At 34.6% G+C, this 20,474-nt stretch overlaps 1 protein-coding gene across 1 annotated transcript; it reads left to right on the plus strand.

The window, feature by feature from the left end:
* Positions 1-3,077: 3,077 nt before the first annotated feature.
* LOC149777161 (large ribosomal subunit protein uL23-like) lies at positions 3,078-12,340 on the plus strand. Its single transcript, XM_089941857.1, has 5 exons — positions 3,078-3,212; positions 5,619-5,844; positions 9,722-9,898; positions 11,018-11,087; positions 12,263-12,340. Exons 1-5 carry the CDS (start codon positions 3,179-3,181, stop codon positions 12,275-12,277), a joined length of 522 nt encoding a protein of 173 aa, XP_089797983.1. The 5' UTR covers positions 3,078-3,178; the 3' UTR covers positions 12,278-12,340.
* Positions 12,341-20,474: the final 8,134 nt, after the last annotated feature.

Genomic DNA, 20,474 nt, shown 5'->3' on the forward strand with positions numbered 1-20,474 from the left:
CTTGAAATAATCGCCGACAAATATCAGCTGCTTCATTAATTATTTCTGGTGAATTATTTCCGGCACGTTTTCCTCCTATGAGAACTTCTAACCGTGACACGTCATTGAGGATATTATCAGGACAAATAAAATTATTTCCTTCTGATGTAGTCAGGAACCCACTTCCTACAGCGCTTGGAGGATCATCGTCAGGATCTCTTTCTTTACCCAGTGAACGTAATTTCTCCTGTTGTTTAGTTTCTATATCTCTAAATATTTCTTCTTCTTGTTTCCATTTTTCTTCTGCTTTTCGCTTCATTTCCTTTGCCATCTGCTTCCTTTTCTCTCTAGATGGTTTCAACATCAATTGCTGTTGTTCTATTTGTTGTAAAGGTGGAGGAAGTTTCTGCTGGGCGAGTTGTTCTTGTTGTTTCAGTCTCTCTCTATAAAGTCTTTTTACTTCTCCATTAATAATTTCATATTTTTGACCTCTAGCTTGTTTTTTGTTGTAATATACGCGATATATATATTTAATAAGATTATCATCATTTACTTTTTCATAATGGGGTTTTAAAATACTAGATTTATTAAATATACTATTTAATATTGCTTCGGGTAATTGTTCTTCTTTAGTATTTCTAATTTCTTCAACAACCCCCTTCCTAAATTTTGCAATCAATTCTAAGTTTTTTTCTACTAGTTCGGATTCAGGTGCATGTTCTTTTTGCACGTCGGCGACTTCAGTACGAAGTTTTCCAATACTTTCAAGTATTTCCTCACCAACAGGTGGAGGCTGAGCCGCAGCTATTTCCCTGGCTATTCCAGGTGGAAGATCTCGTAAAATCTTCTTTGTCTGTTTAGTTCTTCTTGCTATTTTTTCAGTTTGTTCTGCTGTTTGTTTTGATACCGGAAAAAGATCTTCTTTGATGACAGCTGTAACCTTTTCAGTAGCTGCAGTGACGGGTTTAAACAGTTTTTTAGTTTCTTCTTCGTACTCAACTTGTGCTTCTTGCTGCGCTTGTAGATTTTTTCTAAATGAATCTCTGACAGGAAGAAATTTTTTAATTGCTTCTAATCGTTCTCGTGCTATTCTTGCAGTATGAGATTCTGGATATACCATTATTTTTAATATAACAATTTTTTAATTGATATTAGCAGAAGGGGTGTAAATTTAATTAAACAGATATCATTCATATAATGAACAACTGTGCGTGGTTAATTCAAGGAACAACAAATAAATGCAACAAAAGATGCCGTGGAGAATATTGCAAAAAACATAATCATATTTTAAAGAAAAATCCTCATGCTGGTCCACGAAGTTGTGTTGGATGTAACAACGGCGTTAGAGGATTATATCAGATTTGTAAAAATTGCGGTGGAGATCGATACAGAAGTTTGATGAACTATTACAGAAAAAGAAAGAACATAAATCCAAAAATAGAAAAACCACCATCAGAACTTGAATATTACTTGAAGAACAAAACAAAAGATTCCCATGATTCAGATGAAGATTCCCATGATTCAGATGATGATTCCCAAGATTGATAGCGGCAGAGAGGGTTTGTCTACAATTCTGTTTGGGACAAACAATAATCGTAGACGTGGTATTGACCTCTATGAAGGGTCACTATTTTTTTTGGTCTAAACACAAGGGTGACCCTTCCCTTAAGTGGTCTGTTCACCCTCTCTGCTGCTCAGAGTCCGATTTGCAACTTTAAAGTGTTGCTACGGTATGTGCATTTCTTTCTCATAACCACTAAAACATTCATTATATTAATTAGATAATTGAAATAAGTAACATTTTTTTTACATATATTTGAGTGTACGAAGTTAGGGTACTAATATTAGTACTATTTAGCAACTAGATGCGCATTTTTTTCATAATTGTTTTTATTTTTATTCCCATTAAAATTGATTGTGCTGATATAATGTCTACATTTTTCCCTAGAAATTTCATACATTGCTGGCATGTATAGAAATGAGAGGTTATTTAAACAGTAATTTACAACACATATTATTTGCTGTTTCTTAGTTATAATAATGATAATAATAGTTGAAATTCTTGAAATCGTTAATTTAGTTGAACAATATTGACATATTAGGCACGTTTTAATTGAGTATCCATCTTTCTTTTGATCAAGTGATGTTATAACATCATTAAAATATTGTAAATAAAAACACCAAACAATGAAAATAGGAATGAAGCTTATTGCCCCTGTTATGAGTGCATGTCAAAGAAATAAACTGACTTCACAATATTTAGGACATATGTTCATTATGAACATAACAACATGTTTATATAGCTAATTGGAATAAGACGTAGTTGTCTCGATTAATACCTGATCTTTCATATAATGTTTTTGTAATGATTAGTAAGTATTCTAAGTGAAACCTTAATTTCTACTTATGACTCTTTATTCTGGATGGTGGAAGTTGTGATGTGTTTGTTATAATCAGCGAGAGCTTTTTTTTTTTTTTTTTTTTTGTAAATCCCTAATTTATGTTTGTAATTCATTACACTGAATGGTGAAAATTTTGCATTACTCTTATATAAATAGTGGGCCGAGTAGGTATTGGAGTGAGTACGTTATGGCCTGATCTGGCTAGACTGAGCTAGTTATGGTCCGAGAACGTTAATGGGATGATTTTGCTATGGGCCAAATAGTCCCGGAATCCTTTACAACTCTTATTTCAGAAATTAGATGATAAACACACACACACACACACACACATACACACACATTAAAATCTAATGCCAGTATGTAATGGAATCAATATTTAGAAACATAAAGAAGCTATTAATTATTAACATGCCGAAAAATACCAGATGGTACTAAATTGTGAGATCAGTTAACACGGATTCATCTGCAGGTTTAAACTATACTTCATTTGAGAACTACTTCCATCGTCACACGATCTGTAAAATGTTGAAAGATACAGATTATGATTAGTAACATATATTAATAATATTTAACAAACTATAGCTTATTTTTGTTTAAATAACACAATACTACTTTTAATATTAAAATGATGCCTTTGAGTATATCTGGATGTATTTGAGTAAAAAAAAGACACACCCAATGAGATAGGGAACCAGACTACATTTTAATGTCCATTCGGTCAAATTGGGTTCATTTGTGTATATAGACGTGTTGCCGCTTGTACCACGTGTTGTCCTTTTTCAACCTGCTCAATCAACATGGCAGTACCTAAGAAGCAGAAGGGAGGAGAAAGTATGTGAATATTACCATTATTTTGCAATATATTGGACATAAAAATGGTCGTGTTGCATTATATATTGTATGTGAAACGTTATATCTTGTACATTAAGAGTCATACATGAGACTTTTTAAGTGGAAAAGAATATTTGTAGTCACACTCGTGCCTCGACCCCATATTTTTGAAATGACATGGGTTATCATAATTAAAATAAAAACGGTTTTAAAAAAATGCTACAGGTTCCAATTATCAGAAATATTTTACTGATATGTTGCATGGAAGTACAGTATTATCTCACTTTTGACTTTACAAAAGGATGGGTTATCGGTGGTAAGGCACATGTTGGGACAAGGAACTAACGAGTTGTCTCCCTCGTTGCCAGATCGTATGTCCACTTAAATTCACACGTGCTGACGCGAGATCGAACAAAGCAATATCCTGAAAAACATAAAAATCATATTAAGGGACAAAATTCGTCAGACCTATATTAGTCTGCCTTTCGTCCATTATGAATTGCATTCCATCTCCAGTCGAAATTATTATATTGCAGTTATAATTTAGCTTAGCCTTAGGATTATTGGGTCCCTTCAAACCGTACAGTTTATATACAGACCTTGTTCCGTTTCCGCAGACTTATTTAATTTGGAATAATGGTCATCAGCGAGTGCAACATTACATGGTGCTAATTTTAGTTGATACAGCAGCCTGATTTACATAAGATACATAATTGTCCTATAATGTAGACGTATACCTTGATATTTATGTTGTTTGGGCAAACATCTAAAATAAACAGCAACGTTTTCATTGGTCGACTGACCCGAACTTGAGGACATATAGATTTTCAGGAATATATATCACACTCTTGGCAGCCAATATTAACACTTTTTCCCAAAATTAAGGTTGGATTCCTTTAGTTGAACTGTATTTACTCTCATGTCTATTTGTTGATGGTATCAAATTCTTACACAAGCAGGTGGCAGTGTTTTCAAGTTTAAGTGACATTTTGGTTTGTTGAAATGCAGTAGCAACTGCTCCAGTGGCCTAGTGGTTAGAGCGTCTGCCTCGGATGCGGGAGGTCGTGGGTTCGATCCCCGCCTGAGTCATACCAGAGACTTACAAAAATGGTACTTACAGCTGCCTCGCAAGGCGCTCAGCATTAAGAGGTTAGCTTTAGGACTGGTCAGCCTGGTGTCAGGATAATGTGACTGGGTGGGACATCGTGCAGCATGATGCCCCAGTGCTAGACATCACTATAAACTGCCACACTGCAGACATCGTAGCAATGTGGCTGAAAAATTGTTAAAGCTACGTTAAAAAAGTCCAAATTACACACATACATGAATGCAGTAGCAGCCAAGGAATACCAAAATTGCTTGAAGTTTGGATGTTTCTTGAATGAGAGAAATAAAAACATACTAATTTTGGCACACAACATTAGATAGCTTCATTTCATTAAAGAATATTACATATTCTGTTTAAATATTTATCAGATTGCTGACATCTAAATATGAATTAAACAGGTTTATTATATGCTCATTTTTTTCACCATAAACTTTACATTGTCAGAATCTTATAGTATTTTTCCATACTGCATGGCTTCATATTGCTCAACACCTTTCGAAAAATAGTTTTATGTATTAGGAACTACTTTGATTGTAAACAGTGTATGCTTATGTAACACATTTTAGCTTTAAGTGTATTAGATTTGTTTGTGGATGAACTAAAGAAACTGTTTCATCCATTTGAAAGTAGAGATAAAATTAACAATATGGATGAGTTTAGAGTAAAAAATGGAACTTTCAAACAGTGAAGCAAATGAATGTGATTTGCAGCGTCCACAACAAACTTGAGAGCTGGAGTAATAACATTCTGACCATGTAAACAGCTATATAGGAGAAATGTTATTAACTTTTCACACACAATGGTTCATACAGTGACGAGTGCTTTCTGGGATCTATCCGTTGTTTTCACGTGACATCACATGAAGTAAATTGTCCATACCTCAGATATTTAAAAAGTGTAGAGAAGTTCTTGAGTTGCCACAGCATCTCCATTGGGACTCGTGGAGAGCTGGTGGAGGTTTTTTCTTAATCCTCTCCACCCCCAGTCCTAATGTGTGCGGTTTGGAAAAATTTCATGAGCTGTACTGTAACTTGCAACATGGTTCTTGCTTTGTAGAAATGGCTGAAATAAAGAATTTTGCCAGCAAAATCTTGCATACTGAGGAAAGTTTTGTTGAAATTCAAAAATTATCATGTGTCCAGAAATGAATAGTACACATACTTTAAAGCAAATTTTGGCATCCTAGTGAACCCCAGTAAACGTTTGCTATTTATTTTGCAAAGGGCACCTTGTTAATTTAAGATTAGTCATTAAACAACCAAAATAGATAAAAAATGGAATTATAATAAATACTTCAGAACCGGCAGCCACCAAGACCAAGAAGGTTCCTGAAAAGGCAAAGGTTGCAAAAGATTCCCAGAAAAGTAAGGACAAGGCCCTAAAAGCCAAGAAGAATGTTCTCAAGGGTGTTCATAGCAAGAGGACACACAAAGTGAGGACCTCTGTCCACTTCCGCAGACCCAAGACCCTTAAACTTAAGAGGCAGCCTAAATATCCCAGGAAAAGTGTACCAAGAAGGCCCCAGTAAGTATATAAAAATTTATTTGAACCACACGAAGGATCATTTTGCTTTAGAATGGAAAAATTTAATGTTTCAGGCCAGGACAATGTCCAAAAGCTTGCCAAAACTTAGGGAAGGTCAGGAAAATATCAATAAATATGAACCGATTGTTTGGGGGGGGAGTTAACTATTGCACTGTTTAAATAATTAAGTTAGGTAGGTATTTTTTTCTTTTCTTTAAACATGATACATGTTATTATTATTGATATACATATATAATGTACTAAGTGCTTCAGGTACTGGGCTAAACCAGTTCATTTAGCATACATGCCAACCATTACATTCTTGTTGTAAACATTATGCTTTTTTTCCCCAGCAAATTACGTTTTACACTAGCCTGTATATGGATTATGCTGTTTTAGAAAAATCAAAATAATAATCTCTTTAATTCCACTTGTATAAATTTGAGAATGGCGACTGCATAAGAATAAGAGTACTTTCCTCGAGACCTAATTTCATCAAAACACTTGTTTCTTTAAATTTGAACATAACTAGTCAGTTCCCAGACCATTCTATACTTTTAATGAAAATGGCGCTGCAAGTTAAAGGAAATGCTTTACAGTACAAGTTGTGGGTGTTAAATGCCAGAAAATGTTAGAGCAGAGGGATCTATTCAAAGTTTAAAATGTCAGATCAGAAGAAAGGACAGATTATCTCTGCTTTACAAATTTTAGAAGAAGAATATGAGAGTAATGTTGTAGCATGCTGAAGATGTGATCATGCTCGTTGTAAAATTCCCTTTTACACTCGTTCAGTGAAAGTTACATATGTAGAATAGTTGAAGTGAGTGTTGAATATAAACAATTTTTCAGTATATTTTTCGTTTGTATTCTGATTCTAATCCATATGGGTTTTGCCCTTTGTGACAAGAATTTTGACCAGCTGCAGAATGGGGTTAGCAAAAATAGATGGGTCTTTTTCATATGCACTGTGGTTCTGGCATGTAAGATATGGATTGTACTTTTTAAGCCCCAAGTACATTTTTTTGCCACTTAAAATAACAATAATTGTTTATACCTCTGTGTGTGTTGGCACATATGATTTAAATGGACAAATCAGTTTTGTCAAATTTTCTTCATGTACCATTTATACTCGCATATAAGCCAACCAATTTTGGAAAAAGTAAAGGCCTGGAAGAATGGGGGTCGTCTTATCCATGGGCAATTGATTGCCAACTAAAGGATACCCAGTTTTGTTGAACAAAGGTGCCTAAATAGGCAGTGTTAGGCACCATACACGTGGCAACTATTTTCCCCTTGTATATCAGACCTTATTTCCTTATTGTCAACTCGTAAGGCATTAAGCATTGTTTACTATAAAACGTGTATTCTGAATTAGTTTTTAAGGACACTTACACTGCGTGGTATGTATTTTCGTTCATTTTAAATTAACGTATATACGGTATAAAAATGCCATGTGTTCACTTGTGTAAGTTGCTTTTGTGGGAATGGAGCTACAGCATTCATAGTGAACATTTTTGGGATTGAAATTAATTGCTAACAATTTTATTGTTGTGGTTTATTTTCCAATTTTTGTATTGTTGTAGAGGTTTTAAACAAATCATTAATTTTCGTGAATAATGTTTAAACTTAACATTCTATTTAGAGAAGAGAATTCTTTCTGGTAAATTGTTTCGTCACAACAGTATTCATAGGTGATACAACAGAAGATGGCTTCCATGGATTGCATATGATGTATCTATTTATGTAGGGATCTTTTATAGGAGAAATGAAAATCGAAGAAAAAATGTAATAATTGGGAGTTCTGCAAAACTATGGAGGTATTATGAACTTGGGAGGTTGTCGTGGAATGACCCCAAATTTTGGGAGTTTTTTTTTTTTTCTTCTCCTGGCGTGAGAGTTGACAGGTATGGTGTAAGGTCGCTTGCACCAAAGCAAACTAAAACTCAGTTTTTATGGTATTTGTATTATTTCTGAAACTTTATTATTGTAGTTTGGAGATGTCATTAAATTTTATTGCAGTAATGCCAGTGATTCGACTCCAAGGGATGTACTTCATTCAGCATGTTCAGACCTACAATGTACATGCGGTGGTGCCGTTATGTAAATTCGTTCAGTAGCCTAATTGCAAGCGTTTAATCAAACCATAATGTTGTTTAGTGTGTTATACTGGGATCACATTTTAAAGAGTTAGGTAATTACAATTTCAAGGCAAAATAAAAACGTTACTACTGGTGCACTGATATAAAATGTCCAATGCAATAATGCATAAACAAACAATAATTGAGTCAGAAGGGAGAGGTAGTGTTACAGCAACCCATAAATGCTTAATTCTTGTCATCATTTGATTAAGTTATACACAAATCTGAATGAGGCAGAAATCAAAAAAAAACCCCAGAAAATTAAATAAATTACTTTTCAAACAAGTTTATACCTTTTCTTTTTATAATATATACCAACCCTGAGAGAAGTATACATAATTTTTTAAATATAAGTTTGCCTAAATAACTGCATTTAGAACTTATTGCATGTATCTTGTGATGTCGTGGATTTGTGTCGGCTTATCTGTGGGTCAGGCATTTTTTGGGGTGTGTTTATACCTATTCAGTTTGGGGGGGGGGGCAGCGTATATGCAGATGGGTTTGTATGCAAGTATATACAGTATATTATGGGTAAGCACTCCAAGTATTGGGCTAAACCAGCTCAGATGCACAAATCAATTTCGGGATTTAAAGAAAAATTGTTATGCTGGGAAAAATTGCTCGGTTTAGCAACGAAAAATTGAGACAGTTGTACAATTGGAAAGACATTTTCTGGGCTTGTTATCTTAATGTGGATTCTGTACCTGGAGATGATTAAGTATATTCTGATCAGTATTTGGTAGGATCATAAACACACACATGTACATTTATAAGTTTAATACAACTTGAATATTTTTATTCTTTATTTGACAAGCAACACAGATTTAGGGTAGTTCAGCAGACAAATAAAATGTCTTTCATTAAACAGTACTCCATATAATTGTCGGGGAATCAAGAAAAAATGTGCAATGTGATGCTTGTAATGTGAGTGGAGAAGAGATTTTTCTACATTTTCACTGCTTGTTTTAAGTATCAAATGGCATGTGATCCACAAATTCTAATAACAGACAGCATTGCAACAAACTTGTACTTCTGCATATAATTTGGGGTTATACATGTACAAGTGCATTTTTTGTTTACATTTTAACCTTCTACTGTGTATACTCCATTTACATGTCACAGGCAATGCTTATTTTGATGAACACATCAAGCTTTACTTTTTACAATGCATTCCAGCTGGACACAATTCAGCAAATCAAAATAAAGTTTCTGTTGCTTTTTGCATTGAGCTGGTCTTGCCCACCAGTACTTGAAGCACTAAGTGCATTATATATACTTATCATTATTTTAAAAACTACCTGCCTACCCTAATTTTAAAACCAAAGGAATAGGAGATGCAAATTATGTTTTAGATTTTGGCCTAACTGATTAAAACAAGCACTTTGACTTAATGTACACTGCCAAAAAGTACAAAAGAATCTGTGTGACTAAATATGATTTTGAGTAACTGTTCAACCCCCCCAGTGAAAAATTAGTTCATAATGTAAAACAATCAGCCATTGTCTGAAGAACAATGTCCATCTCAAACAGTCTTGTTCATATTTTAACTGTGATCACATTCAAAATGTTTATCTCAGTATTTTTGCAATGTAATGAAAATTTAGAATAATGTCAAGGCTATTTAGAGCAGTAAAGGGGACCATAAATAGCAATATCTCTAGAGGTATCTGATCTTGCATAAATTAGTATTCTTCTGACCACCCAGGCCATTACATTATTTTGCTTTCATATTTTCTCAGGCTTGACCAGTACAAGATTGTAAAGTTTCCATTGACCACTGAGTCAGCTATGAAGAAAATTGAAGACAACAACACACTGGTCTTCATTGTGGATAAAAGAGCCAATAAGCCTGAGATCAAGTTGGCAGTCAAATCCCTCTATGACATTGATGTAGCTAAAGTCAACACCTTAATAAGGTAAGCTATTTATGTTGTTATTAGGTGTTCTAAGTTGACAGTAATACAGTTAAAATCTTAACTTATTCTGTCAAAATTTGAGTTATGTTAAAGAAAAGGTTTTTGTGCATAGTATTTTTTTGTGTTGTGCTGATTACTATGTCGATTTGTCCTTCAGTACTTTGGCAACATTGTGATCATGTTTACTATGCACTATATTCACTATTGAATTAAACCTCGGGGATATCTGGATGTAACACAACATCACAATATCTTTTCCTAAAGTGCCCAATGATAATAATAACAGTACCAAAAAGAAAGTGAAATTAATAATGATATTGGTATTTATTGCATACTTTTTCTTCAAAAACCAAGTTTGGCTGGTAAACCTGCATACAGAGGTAATCTGCATACAAATGTCAGTTTTAACTTTTTCATTATTTGGCAGCTATTGACATGTTTGGCAGTATTTCCAAAGTTTAACGGCTATCCAATGAAAATTTTCAGTCTAGTTTTGTTCACATGATTCTACCTTAAGCTGCATTTATTTACAAATAACAAAAGCCAATAACAAATACAAAATGTGCTGGAAAAGAATGATTTGTCGTATGCATCTTCATGTGATGACCATCATGTTGGCAATCCATCAAAAACTGCAGCATCAGTTGTACCTATAAGATTGTTTCAAACACTGGATAAAGTTACAGGGTGAAAAGGGAGAGTAATCTGTTGATAATATGCATCTTCAGGTAATGACCATAATATTTATCAAATTCCATGACAATCCAACAAAAACTACAGGACAATCTTCTACTTGTGATTAAAGATCCTGGTCAATGTTCCAAAGATTTTTGTTCCGCACTTGCAAACATGCTGCCACAGACTGACAAAAATGTATTTTTATTGCCAGACTTTTGTATGTTGGAATTGTTTTGAAATGTCTGAGATGATTTTAATACTGGGCATTGAAAAGAATAAACGAAGGGAAGAAAATTTCAACTCCTTTTTTTTCTTTCTGCCAGTACAGTGCCAGTAACTTCTAATGACTCTTATTTATTCCATAGTGTGATAATAATTATTATTAGTATTTGAATTTCTTGCTCTAAATCTAAAGTGTTACCCTTTTTTTTGTTTCTGTAGACCTGATGGTGAGAAGAAAGCCTATGTAAGACTAGCCCCTGATTATGATGCTCTGGATGTAGCAAACAAGGTATGTGACTGAACAAGTCGTGCTGCGTAAATGAATAAACTCGCTCTCATAAGCAGACATGTCATTTCTGCTACTAGACAAACAAGAACAAGTTATTGCAGACACAAATTTCATTTGAGAAAATAGGTAGACTCCTGAAAATACTGTCCTTTTTTTTTTTTCATAGTAAAAGAATATCCCAGGTTTTTCCACCTAGGTCAGTACTACTCAAAGTGTCATATAGCAGTGTTCCACTTTGTTAATTCCTTGTTGGATCAGCTCATTGATGAACTTTTCCCTATCTTGTTTATTTTGTTCTCTTTATATTTTCATAAGGATCAGATGTAAATAATTAGTGTAATTTTAAACTGAGTTCAACACTATCCTCATTTCGGATTGTGGATAATTAAAAAGTATCCTGTGTTGTTTGAATGCTATTGCTGTACACACCCAAGGGCACAAGTGGTACTTGTTTATACTCCAGATTGGATTTGCTACATCTTTTATGTACATTGTTTTTCTTGTGTACTCTATCAGCTTCAGAAGTACTTGTGTTAAGCATGCTGCAGGATCTAGTAAGTTCTACTTCTGTGACTAGATATACATGTGTATCAGCTATAGTGCATTCTAGGAAAGGTAAAAATGGGGCACATTCACCCTTGCAGGCCCCAAAATCTCATTTGGGGAATGGGTGTAATATCTGTATGTTTCTTGTTTATTCAAGAAATTAACATGTATCACTATCACAGAGTCTTGTGTTTGGATTTATTATTTTCTGCAATAAATATTACTTTACCAGCATTATATCTTTTGAATCCAGCATATAGTATAGTTGGACTACAGCACAGTTTTCTACAATTTCCTTGTCCACTAAAATAACGGTGTCTGCTGTTCAGAACAAGTTTGTTTTAGTAGACAAAAAATTGTTTTAATTGGCCTGACTGGTGGATTCAACATATACAATGCTGGAAAAGTAATTATTTATTGCAAATATGAATAAAATCATGACTGGAGTGCCTGTAATGATTATCACCGTCAAGTATTGCAAGCCTTTGATACCGTGATTTGAATTTTTCATGCCCAAGTGACCATTTCCCACTAGAATTGATTTTGGACATGCATGTCTATGTATATTTTTTTTATTGCTGTATGTTACTAGTTCTGATTTCTAAATGCTCATTCTCCTTCTTTTTCAGATTGGCATCATATAATCAGAATGCCCAGCTGTTATCTGTGCTGCATTGTCAGATTAAGACAATAAACGCTAACAAGATGCATTTCTTCTGTTATGATGTTCCATTCTCGAGATAGGAAAATTATGTTACTTGTTATGCTTATGAACCTAATGGTTCTGATCTGACATAGCGTAAGCTTATGCCTATGAACCTAATGGTTCTGATCTGACATTTGAATATGGCCCCTGCTTATCAACCAAATGGTTCTGATCTGACATTGAGTAGTTGCCCCTGCTTATCAACCTAATGGTTCTGATCTGACATTGAGTAGTTGCCCCTGCTTATCAACCTATTGGTTCTGATCTGACATTATTTGCCCCTGCTTATGAACCTAATGGTTCTCATCTGATATTTGAGTAGTTGCCCCTGCTTATCAACCTAATGGTTCTGATCTGATGTTAAGTAGTTGCCCCTGCTTATCAACCTAATGGTTCTGATCTGATGTTGGGTAGTTGCCCCGCTTATCAACCTAATGGTTCTGATCTGATGTTGAGTAGTTGCCCCTGCTTATCAACCTAAAGGTTCTGATCTGATGTTGAGTAGTTGCCCCTGCTTATCAACCTAATGGTTCTGATCTGACATTGAGTATTTGCCCCTGCTTATCAACCTAATGGTTCTGATCTGACATTTGAGTAGTTGCCCCTGCTTATCAACCTAATGGTTCTCATCTGATGTTAAGTAGTTGCCCCTGCTTATCAACCTAATGGTTCTCATCTGATGTTGAGTAGTTGCCCCTTGCTTATCAACCTAATCGTTTTGATCTGACAGAGTATTGCCCCTGCTTATCAACCTAATGGTTCTGATCTGATGTTGAGTATTGCCCCTGCTTATCAACCTAATGGTTCTGATCTGACATTTGAGTATTGCCCTTGCAACAGAGGTCTTGAAAATCTCGTTATTACTACTGCTAAATAGAAGTCATATCATGAAAATGTTGTTGTTTTAACTCCTTTCAAATGGATGGTTATATTAACATTGGGTTTTCACCAATAAACTGATTTTGATACCTAGTTGGTTCTCAATGAAATGATGGCCAATTGTACATCCAGTATTGTTGCCACAACAAGTCTTAAAAATCTCTCACTACTCCTCTAGAATGGATGATCCTTATTACATGGGCATTCATGCCAATCATTACACCTTCTTTAACTAAATTATGCCTTTCGCGTAAATGTATTCAGATTACGCTTTTTCGGTATATCCCCCTCCAAAGAAAATAATTTGTTTTCTCATTTTCATAACATCCCATTAATCCCACAGACCATATTCTAGAAAAGACGGCTTCTATGTAACTACAACATAAGAGTATGCTTGTCCATAAACATACCTGCACTCTCCTAACAGTATTATATGCTATTTATAGCAGCTGTCCTATTTCCAAGAAAGAGGCTGGTTCTACTTTCAACTTTTGACTGCCAGTTTCTATTTATAGCTGTATGGCTTAGTTAGGAGATAACAGACTGATTTTCTAACTTGTAATCTTTGCTCGCAGATTCTTTGTTCAAATTCATATCTGGTTCAGAACCAGTCTGTAAGTGTTTGGCGCATAAAGTCCTCAGATTTATTTTAGTTCGTGTGTGTGTTTTAGCAAAAATGTTTTTCAAATAATATCACAGATGGATTAGAAAAGACAAAAAATCGATTCATAGATGAATACATGAATTACGTTATACAGCATTCCATTCTAGGGCAGCTCCATGCCCCTTGCAGACTGTATGGAAAGGATTTTAATATTGGTCATACTGGTAAAACAAAGAACTTTAATTAGCTCGTTTTACTAACTCCATTACTAAGGTAACTTTTTTTTTTATACAGCAGAACTAAATTGTGGACAGATTTTATAAATGCAGAGGCATTTATATCGAGTTCTTAATAGAACACGGACTGCCCCTAGCGGTGTAAGACTACATTGGTCCTTTGTTCAAACAGATGTTTCCTGATTCCAAAGTTACAGAAAACTGTTTCCCTTTACGCACATTTGTGCGTCAGGGGCGCAAGCTAGAGAAAATAGACGCACACATTTTGTTGCTGTGTGGTTTTTTTGATGCAGAGGATTCACATAATGCAATAAGGATTTATTTAATATCCAATGCATTGGACGAGGGATGTCACTGTGTATACTTCAAGCTTAGGCATTGACTGGTTCCCCACTTTGTTTGCTCCCTGCGTTGCGCTTCTCTATTTGTGTAGCAGAGTGTAGCGCAGGGAACATACGAAATAAGGAACCAGACTAGCATAGGCAATGTTATGATGGAGTAGCTTCCCCTAATCTCTTGAGCTCTCACACAATTTCCATCAGACTCCGCTAGATGTCATCTGGATGTTTAACCTCATTGCTAGTTGCTCTAGAAAGTGATCTCCAGATTAAAACATCGTGCACTAAGAATCGTTAGTGAAGAAAGTGAAAGAAGCAGAACACAGAAGAGTAACTGTTGATCTAACTTTAATGAAAACTGGAGAAAATAATTCCCTTAACTGGAATATGGCACATCCATTAGGATTCCCTGTGTGACTTCTGATTGCGTGATTGTGAACACTGCAAAAGTGAATAATCCTTTCGTGACAGGGTTCAAGAATTTCAAAAAATCTGCCTTCGTTTGCCACAAGATATCTGGAGAACACATTATAACACAAGACATTATTTCACAACAAAGAAATCAGTAAACTTGCTGAGACAAATGCATTATTTGGATTACAAAGTCGGGGGGGGGGAGGGGCATTGCAGATTTTGTTGGTTTTTAACTTTGCTGCATTAAAAGAAAGATCTTTAAGTTCAAGTGTAACTTATTAGAAAGAAGATGAATCATTAGCTTGCTTAATTTTTGGATAAATATGTTCTAGGACGAAGTACAATGAAACCGATGATAGTACACATTTTATGACGGTAAAGTAACTGCCATTTGGTTAAAAAGATTTATTAGGCTTTTTGTATTGGCATGTGTGTACTGTGTTGGTATATAATATTGCTTTAAAAAGATATGAGACTGTTAAAAGTATGACTAACAGAAAAATGAACTAATAGAATTCTTTGAGTGGAGAATGCATTTGTTTGTTAATTGTGCATGTTTATTTGTATGTTTAGAGAGAGAATGTTGTGAAAATTTGTCAGTACATTTTTTACCCCCACATTTTTTATTTGACCTCTCCCCCCCCCCCACCAGTTCTGACACCAAGGTTTTGTTAACCCTCAATTTTACACCCCTGTGGGATACACTGAGAAAATGTACATGTGCAAAAACAAAATCATCTAATATTGTTAGGTGTTTAGCAGAAGATACTTCACTTAAAATTGCAGAAGCCATGACAATTGGGCTGTTAGGTTTTGCAACAGACAGGAGTAGTGATTATGACAAGAAGTTGTACCCAGTCTGTGTAAGAGACTTTGACAATGAAAAGGGAGTGCTTTTCTTTAATTACCAGAATTAACAGTAGATTCCACTGGAGAAAACAAATTTTTTAATTGCTTGATAATGCTTTGAATAAATATGTTGGCAGAACTGTATGGGGTTTTCAGCAAAGTGTTATATGCAAAATCTTGACGCAGTAATTGATGTTAAAAGTCCAGAGGGATAAATAAATAATTTTGTGCATATGCTCGTTGAATTTTTATCATGCTATATGTGTATTACTATCTCTCTGCTCAGATTACTCTTTTTGTCCACTTGGATTACACTTTTTCCTTGTCAGGGGTTGACATCAAAGCACTTGATAGGATGCATGCATTTATCTAACTTGAGATGGTGCCAAACTGATATATGTGCACTACATATGAAAATTTTGCTATCGCTGAAGAAAATCAGAGATCGTCTTAGCACTCTACAGATAAATGGAAGAAATGGTCTTATCTTGACTTCTTGGCAATTCTTTTCGGCCAGTAAAGTGTTAGTCCATTCAAGGGACTCGTGTTTCATTAGCACACCCAGTACAAAGCTCGAATTAGCTTATTGTATGAGTATGCATTTTGCCTTAACGTTTGTTTTCAGCTTCTCGCAAACCACTGGAGCAATTTTAACCGAATTTGATAGAGCGTTCTGCCATCATTTGTTTACAGATTATGCTGATTTGCCATCCAATAGGCCCATTGTTGTTAAAGGTAGCTCGTTAAACTCAGAAGGATTTTAAAGCATCTTTGCACAAAGACCTTTCATTTTTTGATGTGTCTGCTTTTTGGCAAAGCTTATTATATTTTTGACTCTGTCTATCAATAAACCTTAAATGTTCTGCACAATAACAGTAACCAAATGTTGTGAATGACTCGTACTGGGGGGGGGGGGGGAGGAAGAAGCCTCTTGATTTTGGGGTGTTAGGATTAGGTCGCTGAAAGAAAAATTATTTCTTCACAACAGTGTTCCATATCTCGTACTAGACCAAAGGTTATGGATGACTTTCACTTGGGGTAAGAAAGAAGCTTATACATTTTAGTGTCAAAGGGTCTTGGTCGCCAAGTGAAAGAAGAAAAATGGTTTTGCTTAATAATAATAGTTAGCATCACAGACCTAGAGCAGACTTTGTGGATAACTTGGTACAAGGAAGAAACCTATTGATTTTGGGGTTAAAAGGTAAAAGCATAAAATACTGACTGAAAAAAAGAAAAATTTGGTTTCTGCACAATTGCTTTAGTTCGACATCACAGACGTGGACCAAACATGGCAGGTGGCTTTCAGATGGGGTAAGGAAGAAGTCTGTCAAGTTGGGGTTTAAAGTGTCATGGTCACTGAAAGAAGAAATATTGTTTCTGTACAGAAATTAGAGTTCTCAACGCTAATTCTACTACAATTTCTGCAGGACATGTGCAGTGAGTAAGACAGAAACTTATTGATTTAGGGGTGCTTAGGTCACATCAAATGGAAAAGGTTTGCATAATTTGATTGCAGTTGCCTAGAAGTTAGAAGAGACCAATTGATTTTACTGGCAAAGGTCATTATATCTTGTGAAGTCAGAATTAGTAGAAGAAAATAATGTGAATAGAATTTATTTAGAACTCTGTCTCCACTTTAAATGATACAGTTTAAATTTAGATAATGATTTGATAGTTTTTGCATGTTAAATCACCACAAGGGGCTCGATTTATGATTTGATTGACACTGAAGAGAATGGGGTTGAATTATTGAAGAAAGTGTTGTCAAAAATAGTAACTTCCTATCTTGATGATTTTGTCTGTTTGGCTGGGAACCTCAACAGTAGAACTGATAACCTTTTTGATTTTTTAAAAATGATGCTGAGTTTGCTAGGAGAAAATGCATTTTATGATCCAGATGAGTTTGATATGGAAAGAATCTCGAAAGATTCTGTAATGCGTTTGGTATCTTACTGATATATGTAAAACAAACTCTAAACATATCCTAAATGGTGACATGCACCAAGATCGAGAAGGATGAGGCTATTGTAATTGACTACCAGCATATATTGCTCAGATTTCGAAATTGGTTCTTGGAGTGAATCAGTACTCTTCTCTATCATGTGAACTCACTTTTCCACTTCCCAGCATGAAAGCATGCACATATCGGAATTGAACCGTTCCGGTGGCCTAGTGGTTAGAGCGTCCGCCTCGGATGCGGGAGGTCGTGGGTTCGATCCCTGGCCGAGTCATACCAAAGACTTTTTTCTTCACACGAATCTCTAGTAACTCTGGATAGATTTTTGTGTGACGCATTTTGCAATATTCCTAACGCCTTAATATATTTTTGTTTTTTAATGATCTCATCAGCAAATTGTAATATATTTGTTATTGTCTGCATTTTATATTTTTTAACTGAAAAGAACCGTGTAGAATTTGGTACCTTCATTATCCGAAATATTTTCTTGCCATATGTAGTAATTTAAGTAAAGAATTTGGCTTGGTAGACAGACAGACCATGTCGTCTTTAAGACATACATTGTTACATGAGAGAAGAGGAAGTAAACAGCACGGCTGTCCTATATTTGAACCTTATTTACTCACAGACAAGATTTATGAGCTCATCAATAAATACAAGATACAAACAGATGAGAAAGGAATTCTTCGTTGCCGTACTCCTTGGTGGATATTTAAGACAATAAGACTTTTTGCCATTTATCATCATGGCGCTCGTTGAATCAATATCTGCATGGCAGATTATGCGCCAAAATTTTGTCTGCCAATCACAAGTCAAGTACCTCCACCAGAAGACCATTATATCATATAATGTCTGGTGGTATGAGTGCGTCTAGAAATGCACCAAACATTTAGCTTTAAACCATTTGCTTTCATTTTAACAAAAGCCTTGTAGATAATTTGGCACAGATATATTTTAATTGTTGAGAAAGGTATATGTTCTTAGCATTTTCACATGGTTGATACAGAACTGGAATTAACTATACTTTAAATTAACAGAGATTGAATCAGCTTAAATGATAGCTGAAGCTACTGATGGTTAGATTATGCAATTATACTTGTTGTTTGTATTTATTCTCACCGCACAAAGATGGTTATTATTATTATTATTATTATTATTATTATTTTATTATGCCATGCCTATTTTATGCTTGAAAAGTTTCACATACATACCTTGGTTTGTCACCCATTTTTATTAATCTTGATTGTCGATTTCTCTGTCTTTAGCAGTGTGCAACATTATTGCCAAATCTAGATGACGAATTGCGTTTTACAATTAGTTTTTGTTTTAAATAGTTTTCTTGGTACATTAAAAATAGAATAATATTGCATAACAGCAACCCTTAGAATATTTATCGTATGCTGGTTGTCATTTATGACTGTAAAGAGCTATGATGCTTTTCGCCACTTTACTTATATGGTTCTAATTTCATTTGTATAATCCAGTTGTTGGTGGCGTCTTTTGTTCATTGCTATTTATTGTGTGGGTGTGTGTTTGTGTGTGTGTGTGTGTGTGTGTGTGTGTGTGTGTCTGTGAATAAATGTATGATCTGTAATTATGTTTTGATCTAGTTCAATTAAAAAATCTCGTTTTGTGAATGAAACCTGGATATATTTTAATCGGTTATTTCCAAAGGTATTGTTTGTTAACTTTTTTATGTAATGATTGAGTACTCATATATTCTGTCAGTTACATGCTATTTGTATTTGAGACTCCATCTTTAGTGTTGATTGAGTATTTGTTTGATTACGGGGAACATGTGTTGTGAAGAGACTTAGGTACAATCGTCATATTGAACTGTATTCAGGTTTTAAAAAAAATGATATTCAGGGATATTCTCACCTGTAAGTGTTTAGTAATTAGACGTACGAATAATTTTGCATGCTAGGTATTTTGAGTTTGCTGATGTATTTTTTTTTTTGGGGGGGGGCAGAATTGGTGGGTTTTTTTTTTGGGTAACTGGAATGAAATATCGATATATTGCTAAGATTTGCATGTTGATAACGTGATAATGTGAAGAAAGAAAAAACACAGGTGCGAAATTAAAGTCTCGCGGTATGTTTGATTTATTACTTCAGGTGTACTTATGAACTTAGACTCCAGGCTTTTATATATATATATATATATATATATATATATATATATATATATATATATATATATATATATATATTGCACTGGGCAAACAAATCAATGAGAAAATAGCTCCAAACTATATACAGTTTTCAAACTTCCAAGTTTGGAAAATGCTTGTAAAGTCAGATAATTTCTCAGAAAAGAAGATTCGGACAGATAAGTAATAAAATTTAAATGAAAGTTGAACATAGTGGAACCTTTAAACTTTTTTAAAAGCTAATAACTTTATTTTTCGATTTGTGTTCCTCACATTACATGATCTTTACTACAAGCATTGGTTCCTTCAGCAAGGCTTAGCATGCATATTTGAAGGCGATAAAAAGGAAATAGGTGCTCGGTTTAATACGCATATGAAAAAAAGAAGAAAACCTGTACTAAAATTCAATTCCATATCGTGTACAACCTCATTAATACATGATCATGTGGTCGTTTTTTATTATTATTATTTATTTAATACAAATATCCATGACTCCGATTCAAGATCTGGAGTGAAGACGCACAATCCTCAGAAGTGACGACGGTCCATTTTAGACGCCTTTTATTCACGTATATATTGACGTAACATTCAGTGCGAGCATCAAGACAATAATCGGAAGACAAAGGACAAATGTAAAAAGTGAAAAGATGAAAAGGATTAGAGACGAGACCGGTAATTATAGTTTGTTGGAGAATGCAAATGTAGT

Source organism: Sinohyriopsis cumingii, chromosome 18 (genome assembly GCF_028554795.1).
Source record: "Sinohyriopsis cumingii isolate HCF-2022 chromosome 18, ASM2855479v2, whole genome shotgun sequence".
In the NCBI taxonomy this organism is placed as follows: Eukaryota; Metazoa; Mollusca; class Bivalvia; order Unionida; family Unionidae; genus Sinohyriopsis; species Sinohyriopsis cumingii.

Coding starts and splice junctions, on each gene's coding strand:
- LOC149777161 (XM_089941857.1), top strand. CDS start 3,179: ATGGCAGTACCTAAGAAGCAGAAGGGAGGAGAAA. Junction 5,845..9,721: donor AGTGTACCAAGAAGGCCCCA/GTAAGTATATAA, acceptor ATATTTTCTCAG/GCTTGACCAGTACAAGATTG. Junction 9,899..11,017: donor AAAGTCAACACCTTAATAAG/GTAAGCTATTTA, acceptor TTGTTTCTGTAG/ACCTGATGGTGAGAAGAAAG.